The sequence below is a fragment of the Ciconia boyciana genome, chromosome 3 (genome assembly GCF_034638445.1).
Source record: "Ciconia boyciana chromosome 3, ASM3463844v1, whole genome shotgun sequence".
Taxonomy (NCBI): Eukaryota; Metazoa; Chordata; class Aves; order Ciconiiformes; family Ciconiidae; genus Ciconia; species Ciconia boyciana.
Window position 1 is genome coordinate 87,042,847 of NC_132936.1, and position 13,670 is coordinate 87,056,516.

The 13,670-nt window shown below is 37.5% G+C and overlaps 1 protein-coding gene and 1 long non-coding RNA gene across 2 annotated transcripts in view; one reads left to right on the forward strand and one right to left on the reverse strand.

Annotated features, from left to right (window-relative positions):
* The window catches only part of FMN2 (formin 2), a 164,348-nt gene that overhangs the window by 41,714 nt on the left and 108,964 nt on the right, over nt 1–13,670 (forward strand). Inside the window, 2 exon segments of the mRNA XM_072856452.1 lie at nt 9,194–9,226; nt 12,499–13,670. Of these exon segments, the coding sequence (XP_072712553.1) occupies nt 9,194–9,226; nt 12,499–13,670 (1,205 nt within the window).
* LOC140649365 (uncharacterized) overlaps nt 4,597–13,670 on the reverse strand; it is a 75,970-nt gene continuing 66,896 nt past the window's right edge. Inside the window, exons 3-5 of the long non-coding RNA XR_012041599.1 lie at nt 6,243–6,362; nt 5,368–5,550; nt 4,597–4,906 (exon numbers count right to left, since the gene is read on the reverse strand). This is a non-coding gene — a long non-coding RNA (uncharacterized lncRNA). The remainder of the gene's footprint in view (nt 4,907–5,367; nt 5,551–6,242; nt 6,363–13,670) is intronic.

The following is a 13,670-nucleotide window of genomic DNA, read 5'->3' on the forward strand; positions in this document are numbered from 1 at the left end:
ACGTACTTTAACTGGTATTAACAACCAGAAAAAAATTTGGCAGTTTGCAGGTGCTGAAGACAGATTTATGCTGCATGATCTATTGGTGGACTTTTCAACAATATCATAGGGAAACAATTCTGGCCTTAAAAACCTTAAATTACAGGACACATTTTGCCATGTTGAATATACTTTCCACTTTGAAAACATTATAAGTCTGACTCTTGGCGTGTCTCTTTAAGGTATTCCTAACTACCACACTTTGCTGGTAACCCCTCTCTCAGCCTTTCAGCGGGGACCTTTTTTCTTCTCCAGTCTTTAACTACAAATTATTGTAACTCCTTAGGGTAGTAACTTAGTGACGCTTCAAATGTTCCAATTTTGACACTTAGTAATACAAGAAAAAAGGTTGTGAAATCCTTTAAGATGAATACATAATCAGTCTATTTAGAAAACATAAATCATTGGTGGGATTGGGATTTACTTTTCATTATTATAAAATGTCACAGCTAGACTTTGTCTGGGAAACATGCAAAACTCTGTTAAATGAAATTTCAGAAAGATGATTCTTTACAGGTGAACGTAAGATAAAGAAGGTAAATGTAAGATTTGTCTGAAATGGTGAAATGATTCTGCTACACATACAAAAAGAATAAAATAAAAAAGGCACATTTTTAAAACCTGTTCCATTTTGGTATTACATGGCTTTCATCAGAGTAGAGGCAAACTGTAGATGAGACTGGTTAACAATTGTGTTCAACAAAAATCGGAGGAAAATTGGGAACTCTTCCTTTATGAGCTCCCAAACCATTCTGTGGCTGTGACTCTTTTTACACTGCTTGACTTTGCATGTTCTTTCTTGAGATATTCATTCAGAAGGACCCAGAGATCCTGGGAACATGTGCCACTCCTCTTCTATCCCTTCACTACTTGCTGGGTTACTTTTTGTAAGGGGGAAGAGAAGGCTTGGGGAGGCAATGAATAGTTCTTCTAAGACAATTCTTTTCCTACAAAAGTATGATTGCTAAAGTCTTAGATTTCAGCAGGGGGGGGAAAGGTACACATTTGGGTAAAAAAAAAACCACAAAAACAACAAAAATGTATGACGTATTCACAAGGATCTACTATATGCAGTTGTCTCATTGAGGAAAGAAAGGAGTATGAAAGAAGCAAACTTTTTTGGAAGTTTTCCATATGAATCGAATGGTAGTGAAGTCTGTACCTATTGCATTTTTCAAAGTAAATACTGTAGCTAACTGATGATCTCTGTCCTGACAAATAGAATTGGATATATTGTTTTAAGGAGAACTGTATCAATGTAAACTTCCTGCAACATCATGCCAGCATACCCCAATCTCAGAAAACAAAAAGCCAAAAAAATGCAGAGGTATAAACCTGTTTTGTTCTTATCTTGCAAAAAATAAAGCCAGGCTTGCAATATGTGGTGTGCAGGAACTTATGTTCTAACTGTAGGTCCAATGTGTAATGTTAGAATTGGGATATCTTCTTAGCTTAAAGCGGGTGAATATCAGGAAGCATATGTAGGCAGATACTGTTTTCTTGCTAACCTTGAGAATAAATTATGCTTTAACAAAAATGCACAGAAAGGAAACAAAGTTTGTGTGAAACAAGAGAAACCTGGCAGGAGGCTTTACTGCTGGGGTCACAGGAACTGCTGAAGTGCAGAGCATTTTGCTCAGGCTGTAAAGGGGAGTCTAACCTCTGTCAAATTTCACTCCAGAACGTAAGTGCAGATCAGGTATACTTTGTCTTTTATGTTCATGTCCATGAAATATAGTTCTTATGCAGAAGTTTCCAATTTTATTGATGGAAATCTGTCTTTGATTCTTAATATTAGGACTTACTCTTCAGTTTAAACGTGCTGTAATTTTCAGGTTTGTTTTTGGTTTGTTTTTAGAAAGCCTAATAAGCACTAATAGATTTTTCATGTTTTACAACTGTAGCAGATTAATTAATTAAACTTTTTAAAATATGAAGTGAGGTTCTCTGAGTTGAGACCTTAATATCATTTAAACAGAGATTGACTGTTCCAGTCTGTTCTTCTTTCTATAGTACTAGTAGCTGAACTTTGTGATTAAAACACTGTGTTCTGATAACATCGGGATTTCTTGGGCCGTGAAGGAAGGATGAGAACGCAAGTAGAAATATTAAAAATGAGGGAAGAAGTGTTTAACTAGAGAGCCTGAAAGACATCATGAAGAAGTCGGCCTACTTGGCCACAAGATGGCAGTTAAGTATTTTTGACTGGACTGTGCAAGGCACTTTTAAGTCATTCCCGAGGGGTCCTGCAGATACCCTACATGAAGAATATTAATTTATTTTTTCTTTTAGTCAGAAAGTGGTGGCTTTCTGGTGGTTAATAAGTTAGCCTGTAAAAAGTACGCACATTTACTGTGTTTAATCTGACCAAAGTTTAGTAATTGGAGCATCTCTCAAAGATAATAAAACTGTGTCCTAAAAATAATAACAAAAATCCCAAAACATTAAATGTTTAGAAAGTTCTGTTCTGTCACTGTTAATTTTTTTTTTTAAAAACCAGTGAAGGGAACACATTTAATTTGGTCTACAAGACTTCTGGATGACTGTCTTTGTAGTGGTAGTTTAAAAGTTTTACTGCTGAATTACAACCATTTAAATAAAGAGGTCAATTTTCTGTTGGATATGAAATTCATTTTTTCATCCATAATCCTGAATCTTTTTCATTTAGTTCTGATGAGGGAGAGATTTAAAAAAAAAAAAGTGCATCATAGAATATAAATCATAGACTCCATATTTAAATAAAAATAAACAAAGGAGTATAATATGTCAAGCCTGTGTGGTAGAAAAATAAAAGCAGTTAATTCTCAGAACAAATGTTAGTATTTTGTATTATATCCAGACTTCACAATACTTGGATTGACTTCCGTTGTTTTGCTTGAAGGCAGTGTTTGCTTCTTTAAAAGGAAAAATGCATTGGTATAATTTTCAGTGGAGTGACAATAGCACATTTTTGCACTGTTCCTCCTGGCCATGGTGAGACTAAAATTTGTTTTGTTCTAATCTGTGTTCTTGATGTTAATGTCAAGATGAAGTTTTACTTATATGCTCATTTAAATTTGAAAGGCTCTTTATTCTGTTTTTGCTCTTTGATACATGGCATGCTACCTCAATTATAGCTCTGAAATAACATAAGTCATAGCATAATTTAGGGCTGAATAGGCATTAGGAGGTCATGCTGTCCAATCCCTTCCCCACCAGCACCCTCCCTCAAGCAAGGCTAGCTTAGATGTTTGGTTGTTTTTCTCAGGAATTTGCTCATCTCCGAGGATGGCTGTGTGGTAGTGCTAATATGTACTTCCTGCTTTGCCTAGTCAGTGGTAAAATGGTAAGTCTTGCTACATTTCTGATGTGTTGGTTTGATAACAGCTTAAGGAGATGAAAATGTGTGCTCTAAAAGCACATGTATTTCCTGTGAGTTACTCCTAATTCAAATACTGCGTACATACAGGCATTGATTAAAATTCTTAAGAAACTGCTGGTGGAGTTCCAGTGATTCATCTGGTTTCATGACTTCTGCATCACAGCCTTTTATGAGAATATGGCAGAGCATAATCTAAATTTTGCATCTAGTAATTATAATAAGCATTCTGCATTTTCCATTTTGACTATGCTTTATACTTGAACACAAGCAGACAGACTTTTTTGTCATTTTAGGTGCAACTTGTTTGAAAAGTCGCACCAACCTTAAGGTTCAGGTAATAATAATGCCTGAACAGTGTGCTTGCAAATTCTATACAATGGAAGTTGACTTAGGATTTGCAGACTTCCTTTTCTTCTGTCATTGATGGGAAAATGAGGAGAAATGAGAGTAAAACTGAGAAACTTATTTATTTTAACCAGAATTACTTGGTGGTGCTTAAAATCCTTGGCTATAATGTGAGAGACTTTTTCTTCTTTCTCAAGAGATGAATTCTTGTATGGGATAGGGCTTGGATAGGAAGAATTACCTCTTTTCTGTCTGTGTGTGATTCTGAGCATTAGTATGTTCTTTCTCTTGCCTTTTACAGTGAGCTTCTAAAATACTAGCAAAGCACTGTCACTTCTCTGAGGGAGCAGTGACTAGAAATGCATGATAGGCATACACTTAATGAAAGTGCAATTTTAAATTTTTAAATTTTCTATTTTCTCCTCTGACTCCTCACTCTTTTTACTCATGTTTGCATTGAGAGAGTGTTCATTCCATCTATGCATTCCTGATCAGAGCAAAATATATAGCAGAGCTGTATTTATTAATTATTAAAATACGAAATTTTTTCTTAAATTCTCTAAAACTGAAATCCTATTTCAGATGAAAAGCTATATACTCCCCTTCTCCCAAAATATGGTTTTAAATTGGAAGTTTGATTATTTCTGTATGAAATTCCTCTCACCTTTTGGAGGGAAGTGAAAACAAAGAGCTTTTGTATATTCAATGGTACCATACTGTATTTGGATTACATAGAATATTTTAGGTACTATAGTATTTACTTACCTTCCAAACTTTTTTAAGAGAACTCCAGAGAAATTGAATTTAAGAGAACAGATTAAGAAGTCATATTAAATACAAGAGGACAGCATGAAAAGGTGTGTATATATAAGTTTGTGTGTATGTGTGCGCATATGCATATATAAACACACATACAGATGCATGTTTCATAAAATGTGTCTCCAAACCATATCTGGTCACTGAAAGAAAATTTCTTCTTGTAACATTCCTAGCAGGACAGACTGATCTCGTTTGTCAAGTTTGCTTAATGTATTTGAGAGACCTCATCCAGTCAAAAGTGAGCCATGTTCTAAAGATTAAATTTTTTCTTTTATTTCTCTCAGCGTTAAAGATCAGGTGCTGCTTTACAGTGGTGTAGATCCTGAGAATTTCCACAGGACCCTGTGTGTGGAAGAGAGATAAGAAATGCTTTAAAACAGACTAACTAGTTTAACTTCTACTTACAATCAGATCAAAAGATAGTTATCATCAGGTTCTCCATTTTAAGTTGGAATAAGTAAAACCAACAAGATCACTTTTTTCTTTTCTGTATTTTTATTTGTTCTTTAGAGTATATGCCAATAGGTATATTCAAAGGCCAAACCTACTCATTAAAAATTAACTTGCATATTCCTGAATGTTTAATTACTTTGTTTTCAATATTCAACTTTTCCTGAAGACAAATGGTTTTTTTCTAATGTCCATGATACCAAAAAGTTTTTACTTAATCTCCCAAAATGTAAAGCTCATCTTTGATAATTTGATTGTGATTGATTTTATTTAATGTTTTCTCACCCAAAATGATACAGCTTTGCTTTTAATATAACCTTCATACTTTCAAAGAGTTAGAGAAGCTGACTGACCTCCAGCCCCCTGCCTTCAGCATGTTCGTGGATACATTTGTGAAGACTGTGATTCCATTTCTCCAAACTTCTTCTGTCATGAGTAGTAGGCTCAGATTTCAGGGTAGTGAAGACTATTCATCCCTTTCTACAAAGATTTATTCTTACTGTGGATATTTTTTGCTCTTATTCCCTGCTGGAAGCCTGAAACAAAAGCAACATGTGAACCTCCCATTTTGTGGTCTGGCTGAACTCTTGGATAAAAAGGGCAAGTACTGTGTAGAAGTATCATACTCTGGACAGTTGCTTATCAGGATGTGGCAAAGTTCACCTGGAAAATCATTACCTTTTTTGATCTCCAGTACTGGACCGTCAGGAGAAGAAATTAAAGCCATTCTGAGTCCTCCAAATTTAGATTCTTACTGTTCACATTTTGGGCAATAGAATCCTTACTGTTATTTCTAGAATAAAAACTAGTATAGTTTCTGTATATAAACACAGAAATAATAATAGAATGAGGTAGTTTACACAGTGACTGCTTCCCAGGTCGCCGGTCAATCTCAAGTTGAATCAAATATCAAGAAAAGGCCTGGTGTGAGAAAGTTCAACTCCTTTCTCTAGTATGCCAATGTAGTAATGTTGAAGGTATGCCAGATTTTATTTTGTGTTTTAATGGAATGAGGTGGATGGTTGCCTTGGCCTGGATACATAGGAAAATTACTCAAATCTTTTAGACACATAGTTAAAATACTTTAGGACAAATGCAGGCAATAGAAGAAAGGAAGTGATTCATCACGTGGTAGTCATTTCAATAAACAGCCTAAATATTGAGCAGAAAATAAATCCAGAACAGTTTTTACCCCAACTTTTAAGGAAATCTGTGACTCTTAAGGTACCTGTTGCTTATTGGATTGCTGGCATAGGTGGCTAGGTTTTAGTTACTTCTTCATCTGCTGAAAGACCCAAGTGCAGCTAATTCTACTCTAGCAGTCTCTTTGAGATCAACAGCAGAACACCTAAAAAGACAGCAGAAATAGGCAAAATAAGGTTATGTTAAAATTAATAAAGTTGAACCTCCCCCCCTTCTATGCCCATTCTCATTTACGTACTTGTTTTACACTGAGTGAGTGACAGAACAATTAAACCAGTCTTTGGGCTAAATGAAGCTATATGGTGGGGTAAGCCTTTTTTGAAGTCTTTATTGTTTACTGCTGTACTGTTTCATGCTTCTCTGTTAATGATATTTTATATATGCTAGGAGAGAAACCTTCAAGACTTAAGGGGCGGGGTTGTTGGGTTTTTGTTTGATTGGGTTTTTTTAAATAAAGCAGGTCTAAAACACTCTGGGCAGTCAGGCTGAAAAATGCTATTTGTGCAGGGTAAAAGTAATATTATGTAAGATGACAGTTATTATACTTGACTGCTGTGTAGCTCCTAAGGTGGTCAGTAGTTCTGTGAGATTTTATCTTGTCTGTAGTCTACAAAAATTCTTTTGAGGTTCCTATTGTAGCAGAACTTGCATATAACGTAAGGTTATATTTCAGCTCAGTTAAGAGTCTTACAACTTATAGAGAGAAAACTCTTTCAATATTTGATGCATCTCAAGTTGGGTTTTGGTTTTTGTTTTTTATTATTTACTAAAATGGGAGGTGTAAAGAACTGGAATCTTATCCTCTGAAATGCACTTAGCCCAGGGATAAGGAATTGAAACTGTTCAGGAACAGAAGCTTCAAGAAACTTAATCTGAACAAAACTGTTTTCTTCTGACTTCCAGCTTTAGAAGTTGGCATTGATAACGCATGCATCTTCAAAGGTCCATGCTCCCTGCTGATCCTATGGTTTTTTATTTGAACTATTTGAATTGCAATAATAATTGATTTCTGCATGTAATGTGGGGGGTTTTTGTCACCTGTGATAGGTTATGACAAAACCTCTTGGTTGATTAGACATGTGCTAGCTCATTAGCTTAGAAAGAGCTAAACAGTCCCAGTGCCAGCACAGTGCAGGCTGGTGTAATCCATCTGTTGCAGCATGTCACTGCGTGGGAGATTAGCTCACGCCCACCAAATAAAGTTTATCACTCCAGGCAGGGCAGTGCATTACACCGTTTCTATTCCAGGGCTTCAGTGCTATATTGGGGAGCTGTGCGTCATGTTTCCTTATGGTTGTAGGAAGAAACAGGGAGCGTAGCTTAAACTGTTGTGAAAACGTATCTCCTTTGTCCCCATATGTGCACCTTCAGTATAATAAAAGCTTCTCAAAAAAGATTTGATCTTGTAGTCTGAGGAAGAAACTAGTATCCAATACTAATTCTACTCCTTCAGCAGTTCTCCCTGATGCCATTGGCAAGTTTGCCAGCTTTTGACTCCACTTCTACTACTGTGAAACTAAAATGCTGCAATGGGCTTTGAGGATTAAGTAAAATGTGAGAATTAATTAGATGGATGCCATTTTGTTTGAATGCAAATCAAGTGTCCATCAGTACTTCTCATTTGACAATCGCTGTAATGCTGAAAGTGCCTGTTAAAATGTTGTGTCTCTTTTTCTTAAGGTTGATCTGCAGTTGTAAGAAGCAGCTTTGAAAATGAGACAGCTTTAAAAAGAGAAACCTGAATAGAGATCACATTTCTCTGAATTAAATCCTTACTGTGGCACTACTTCGTGCCATTCGGTGAGCATGCGCGCTCAAAAATTTTTCACTTCACGTAGAAAAGAGGCATTTATTAACAGAGTTGGAAAGAGCATCCTTCCAAGTAACTGGACGCTGCTAGTACCACCAGGTGTTGACTTATTGGAAGACCTGAGGGATCTTTTATTTTGCCATCTTAGTCCTGTTTAACTGTACGCTTCTATTCCCTGTGCGTGCTTGCAATCAGGTAGCAGCATAGACTCTGAATCATGAATTCTGATGTAGACAAACTAAAAGGTTAATGGTTTGGGAAAAAAAAAAAAAGTACTATAATCCTATCATCTAAATATGAATTCTACCCAGAGAGGAAATTTCATGACACTAAGTGACAAATCGCTGAAAATTATCAGACTGCTGATGCAACTTGTTGGCTTGTAATAGTGGAAGGCATTAACTTCTGAAACTAAACTGTAATGTGTCTTTATTTTTCAAATATTCCAAAATTACCATTAAGAACTGCCATTATGTTTATTTTCAGAACAAAAAGACACATTATGGCTGTTCATAAAGTATATAAGTGAAATGCAAGTTGAGAAAGACAGATATAGATAAATATATAATATAGACACATATATATGTGTGTCTATATTTACATATAGACTAGAGCTAAATTTCACAGGTGTGTGGGGTTTTTTTCTGCCTGGAAACTTACTTATAGAAGGGTCTGTAGGTTTCAGTCACTCATCTGAGAAACTAGGACATCAGACTCAGTAGAGAAGGTAGCTGCAATCTGAGCTTTTGCATGTTTGAAGATCCTGGGCGTGTTCTATCTCTATAGACCAGCTTTATGCTGGACATCTGATGTGCACATGTGGAAAATATGACAAGATTGGAATGAATTGGATGTAATGTATGGGCTTTTGGTACATGTGCAGGTCCAAATGTACAACCTTTATAGACTAAAGCCAATGTTCCCAGATCAGTTGGATACTGTACACACACAAGCCTGTCCGTGCAACACAAACACAGTCAGTCCAGCAGTCCCAGACTGAGCATCCAACTCATTGCACACGGAACATGTACAACCTGTTTGAGAAATGTTGGGCACCATTCTATAGCCATACACCTCTGGAATTTTTTTCCTACTCGCATCTTTCACGCTCAAGTCACCTGGATAAAGCAAGGCTTAAGCTTCCACCTTTCTTTCTTTCTTTACAGAAAGAAGACTGTTCCACAGTACCTGGGTCCTGGGTAAGAACTCTAGGCAAGACAGAGTTCCCTCATATCTCTTTTAAACCCCGTAGGTTTCTGCTGTGGAATTGTCCTTTGGATTAAAAATGAACTTTCTTTTCATTATGTGTATTTTTTTTTAATCTGGGTCTTCTGGTTCTTGTCAACAGCTTTTGACCATCTTTTACATGTGTGAAAAATTAAGTCTTCCCTTGCTTATTCTTCTAGGAAAACTGTCTAATTTTCATTTCTGATTGGACTTATATATATTAAATTTCCTTCCTTGTTGAGGATAGTGGAAACTTGCTGTGGCTTATGTTTGTTTGATACAGCCCTTTCTGATCTAGAGGAAGACTTTAAACTTCTTGCTAGGGGAAAGGCAGAAATCTAATTAAACTAGTCTGAGGGCATCTTAAAAGTCAAAATGAAAAATATCTCTATCTAAAATAATTACTGAAGCATATAAATACTGGGGCTTTGTTTTGGTTTTTGTTTGTTTGCTTTTTAAACCAAATAAATTTAAAGTATGTAATTTCCTCTGGATAAATATCTCTGCATTCACAGCAAAGTCTTGTTTGTTCATAATATGCTGTTTCTGTGAAAACTTGGATATATTGGTGATTCTTAGGTAACAACACAATAGTAAATCACCAGGTTGTCTGAAATGCCATGTCTCAAGGACAGCAGAAAAATTGTTTCTTAGGGCATGGGGTAAAAAGTCATTATAATTCATCAATACATTTTTCTTTCTTGTCTGAATTGCTTGATCATCTCGCTTGATTGCCCATTTTTTTTAAACTTTAAAAAATACTCCTTCTCTTGAAAGAAATTTCATGGTCTGCAGGGTAAATTCTCTTGTAAAACAGTGAATTCTAGGTTTTTCCTGTAGTTCAGGTAGAATTTCAGGATTCAAGGTTTACGTCTTTTTTCTTGTGAAAAGTTGAATCCAATCTCCTGAATAAATGAGTTTTTAAAACTGTGAACTGTTCTGAGATCAGCCATCATTAAGGCAAATCTCTTCAGAACCATTTAATATTGTGTCTAATCTTGTTGGCTTCAGTTTGTTTGTAGCAGGAATGAATTTTCCAATTCAGGTAGAATTGGGAAGCTGTATCTGTCATACAGCCCTTGGTGGAGTGTTCTTACAGTGTAAAATGGGAGCTTAGGAGAGTTACAGTCTGGGGAAAGTGGATTTGTTCTCAAATAACTGAAAACTGGTGTGTGGCCTTAATAATCCTAGGAACACATTTACTTTGATAATGTTGCCTTTTGAAGAATTGATAGGCCTTATTGTATTTTCAGGTGACTGGTGGGGGATAAGAGCAGATGAAACAAAGGGGTAATAGAATATTCTCTTTTTCCTTTATAATGAAGTTCTTCAACAAAACTGTTGCTGCTACAAAGTATTGCATTATTAAAGGAAACTGAGTGGATTGAAGCACCATGAGGAGTCTGTAATGGAAATGTCTTTTTTGGCCTTTTTTCCCTGTTATGCTGTTTGTTAATATGTCTGCTATGTTCATTCCTTCACTATTAATTGAAAAACTTTTTTGATGTTCCTTTCTCTGTTTTACGTTTCTCTTCAAAGTTTGGTAGGGAGACCTAGTTGTAATCCATAACTTTTGGTTTAAACTGCTGTTCCAGAAAGTTCAAACAGTGTAGGGGATTGTAAGTTTTGATAAAGATTCTTCAAAATCAAACAATATTCGGTTTAAATGTAGTAGTTGCTGGTTTACTTCTGGGATTGCTTTAGGACAGCTGGGAAACTCTAAGATAAACACAAAATTGAAATTTTATGTTTGAAAACCAATTCTGTGCAGAAACAATTTTTTAAGTATTAATGAACATATATTTTATTAATAGTCCCCAGCTGGAAGTTACAACTTCATTTTCCAGAAAGAAAAATGACTTTTAAATGTTTCATGTGTCAAAGGATGAGATGAAAAACATCATCTTCCTGAAACAAATCAAGGCAATTGGTATATCAGGTATTGTATGTTTATTTGTAGGCTTCTTTACAAGACCTGTAAAATCTGAATATTTGAAAGATTTCCTATGAAGTAAGCCTACAGTCTCATCCATGAAGTTTATGATTTCATGAAAGGGAACAAAAAGGCACTAAGTAACTGTTTTGCTGTAACCACTTGGGAAACCTGTTGCATGACAAACTTAATTCAACTAAATGCTTGAAGTGCTGACCAATATTACAAATTTAAAGAAAAAAAAAAAAAGTACTAAAAAGTAAATGCATGCAACTAGAAAATAGTAAGTTCTTTATTAAAAGACTGTATTGTAAAGTCCTGTCTGTTCTAGCTCCTGTTCAGATTTCCTGAAAAAGCACAAATGGCTATTTTTGGACTAGGTTGCTTCTTTTGGTGCCTTTTAATAAAAGCACATACCCATTAAATTTAGTACAGTTTGTTATGGGTATTTATTTAAAAACGTAGGAATTACTGGGCCATTTAAAGGTTAATGGTTCCTCAGCTCAGTCTACAGCAGGCAGGATCAGATGCTTCAGAGAAATATATAAAAAAATGTGGAAACTGTCAAATACAGAATTAACCATTCCAGACAGGAAGCTTTTCTAACGTTACTCACTCACAGTCTGTCACTTGGCAGAGGAGTTTCAAATTTTGGGTGGGAGGAAAGTTCTCCCGTAGTTTTGTCTTACTTCCTTTCCTTCCCAAGCATGCTGGTTGGAGAAAAGCATAATTACTCTGTTCTGAGATTAGCTGTTTTTGAAAAGTGCACATTTGTTATGTTCTGCATTCCTAATTGTATTGTATCATTTAGAGGTATATTGAAACACAGCAGTCAGTAGTGTGTTGAGTCTGTTATGCACAGTGCATCCCTTTGAAGAAACACTTAACATATTTTCAGTTAACAGAATTAAAGTAATGCAGTGCCCTTCCCACCGCCATGTCTGCATATCCATGTGTACACAAACACTTGCAGTACTTGTGCTCAGTGGTTGGTTGTTTTCTTGGTCAGGGTGTGTGGGAGGAGGGAGGGGTTGCTGCTGATTTTTGGTTTTGCCAAATATAATGACAGTCTAAAACACGCTCATGCTGATGGAGGTAGTTTCATACTGAAGCAAGTCATTTTCCTAAACTATCTTCTTCCACTGTGAGATGCAGCTAGCCAAAATGATACCTCTGTTTTTAAAGGCTTGTCATAACTGGCTTATTTCTGAACTTCTGGAATACCAATATCTTTGATCTAAATTTAATTTTTTTATATAGTGATAAATGTTATCTGTTTTGTGCTTATTATATATTTATTTTCTTTCAAAGGATGATTTTGAGGTGAAATCTGAGGAACGTGCCAGTGTCATCCAACAACTTGAGCAAACTATTGAGGATCTGAGGACGAAAATTGCAGAACTAGAGAAACAGTTCCCTGCTGCAGAGGTACAGACTGCTGGGAGGGAGCAGGAAAATGAGCACATGCATGCAGTCTGTGGGGAACTCAGCAGTGTGACTCTTCAAACAAACGGAGAGGAGACCATACCCAGGACTGTGTCACAAGCAAGATCTGTACAAACATCACCAACGGAGGATTATTTAACACACACAATGCCTTCAGCCACTGCACTGCCGCAACCACCCCCACCACCGCACTTAGAAGGGGGCAAAAGTGAAGGGCCAACTGAGAAATTGCCAGCTCTAGAACTACAGCCCACATTTTGTTCTGAAATCTCCTTAATTCTGTCCCCGAAGCTAATCTCGGTGCCGCTGGATGCAAGTCAATCAGTACAGAGTACGCTGCAGTCACCTCTTCCAGGACCCAAAGTTAATTTCTCCCTTGCATTTGAAGGAGAGACTGAAATGCCAGCTTCCCATCAGCCTCTAAGTACTGTAGATGTGATCTGTAGTGAACATCCTCCTTCTTTGCCCCCGGAGCCCACATGTAGCATTCCCCCATCATTGCCAGCCACCGAACCGGCTGCTCCCCTGCCCGGAGCACATGGTCCTTCCCTTGCCACTCCCAAGCCCATGGCAGGAGTACCACCCCCACCACCCCTGCCCGGGTCAGGACTCCTTTCTTCTGCTGGCTCAGCAGTGCCACACCTGGACCACACTTTGCCGGGCGTGCCACCACCCCCTCCTCCTCCTCCACCTTTGCCAAGTGGAGACATACCGATGCTGCCTCCAGCCCCTCCTCTCCCATGTGCTGGAGTCCCACTACCACCTCTACCGCCACCTTTGCCCGGAGCAGGAGTCCCACCCCCTTTGCCCGGTTGGGGCATCCCGCCTCCCCCTCCACCACCACCACCACCACCTTTACCTGGGAGTGGTGTCCCTCCCCCACCTCCTCCTCTGCCTGGCCTGGGAATCCCACCCCCAGCACCACCTCTGCCTGGAGCAGGACTACCACCACCTCCCCCGCCTCTGCCCGGAGGGGCATCCCGCCCCCCTCCTCCTCCGCCTCCACCGCCTCTTCCTGGTGCTGGTGTCCCCCCCCC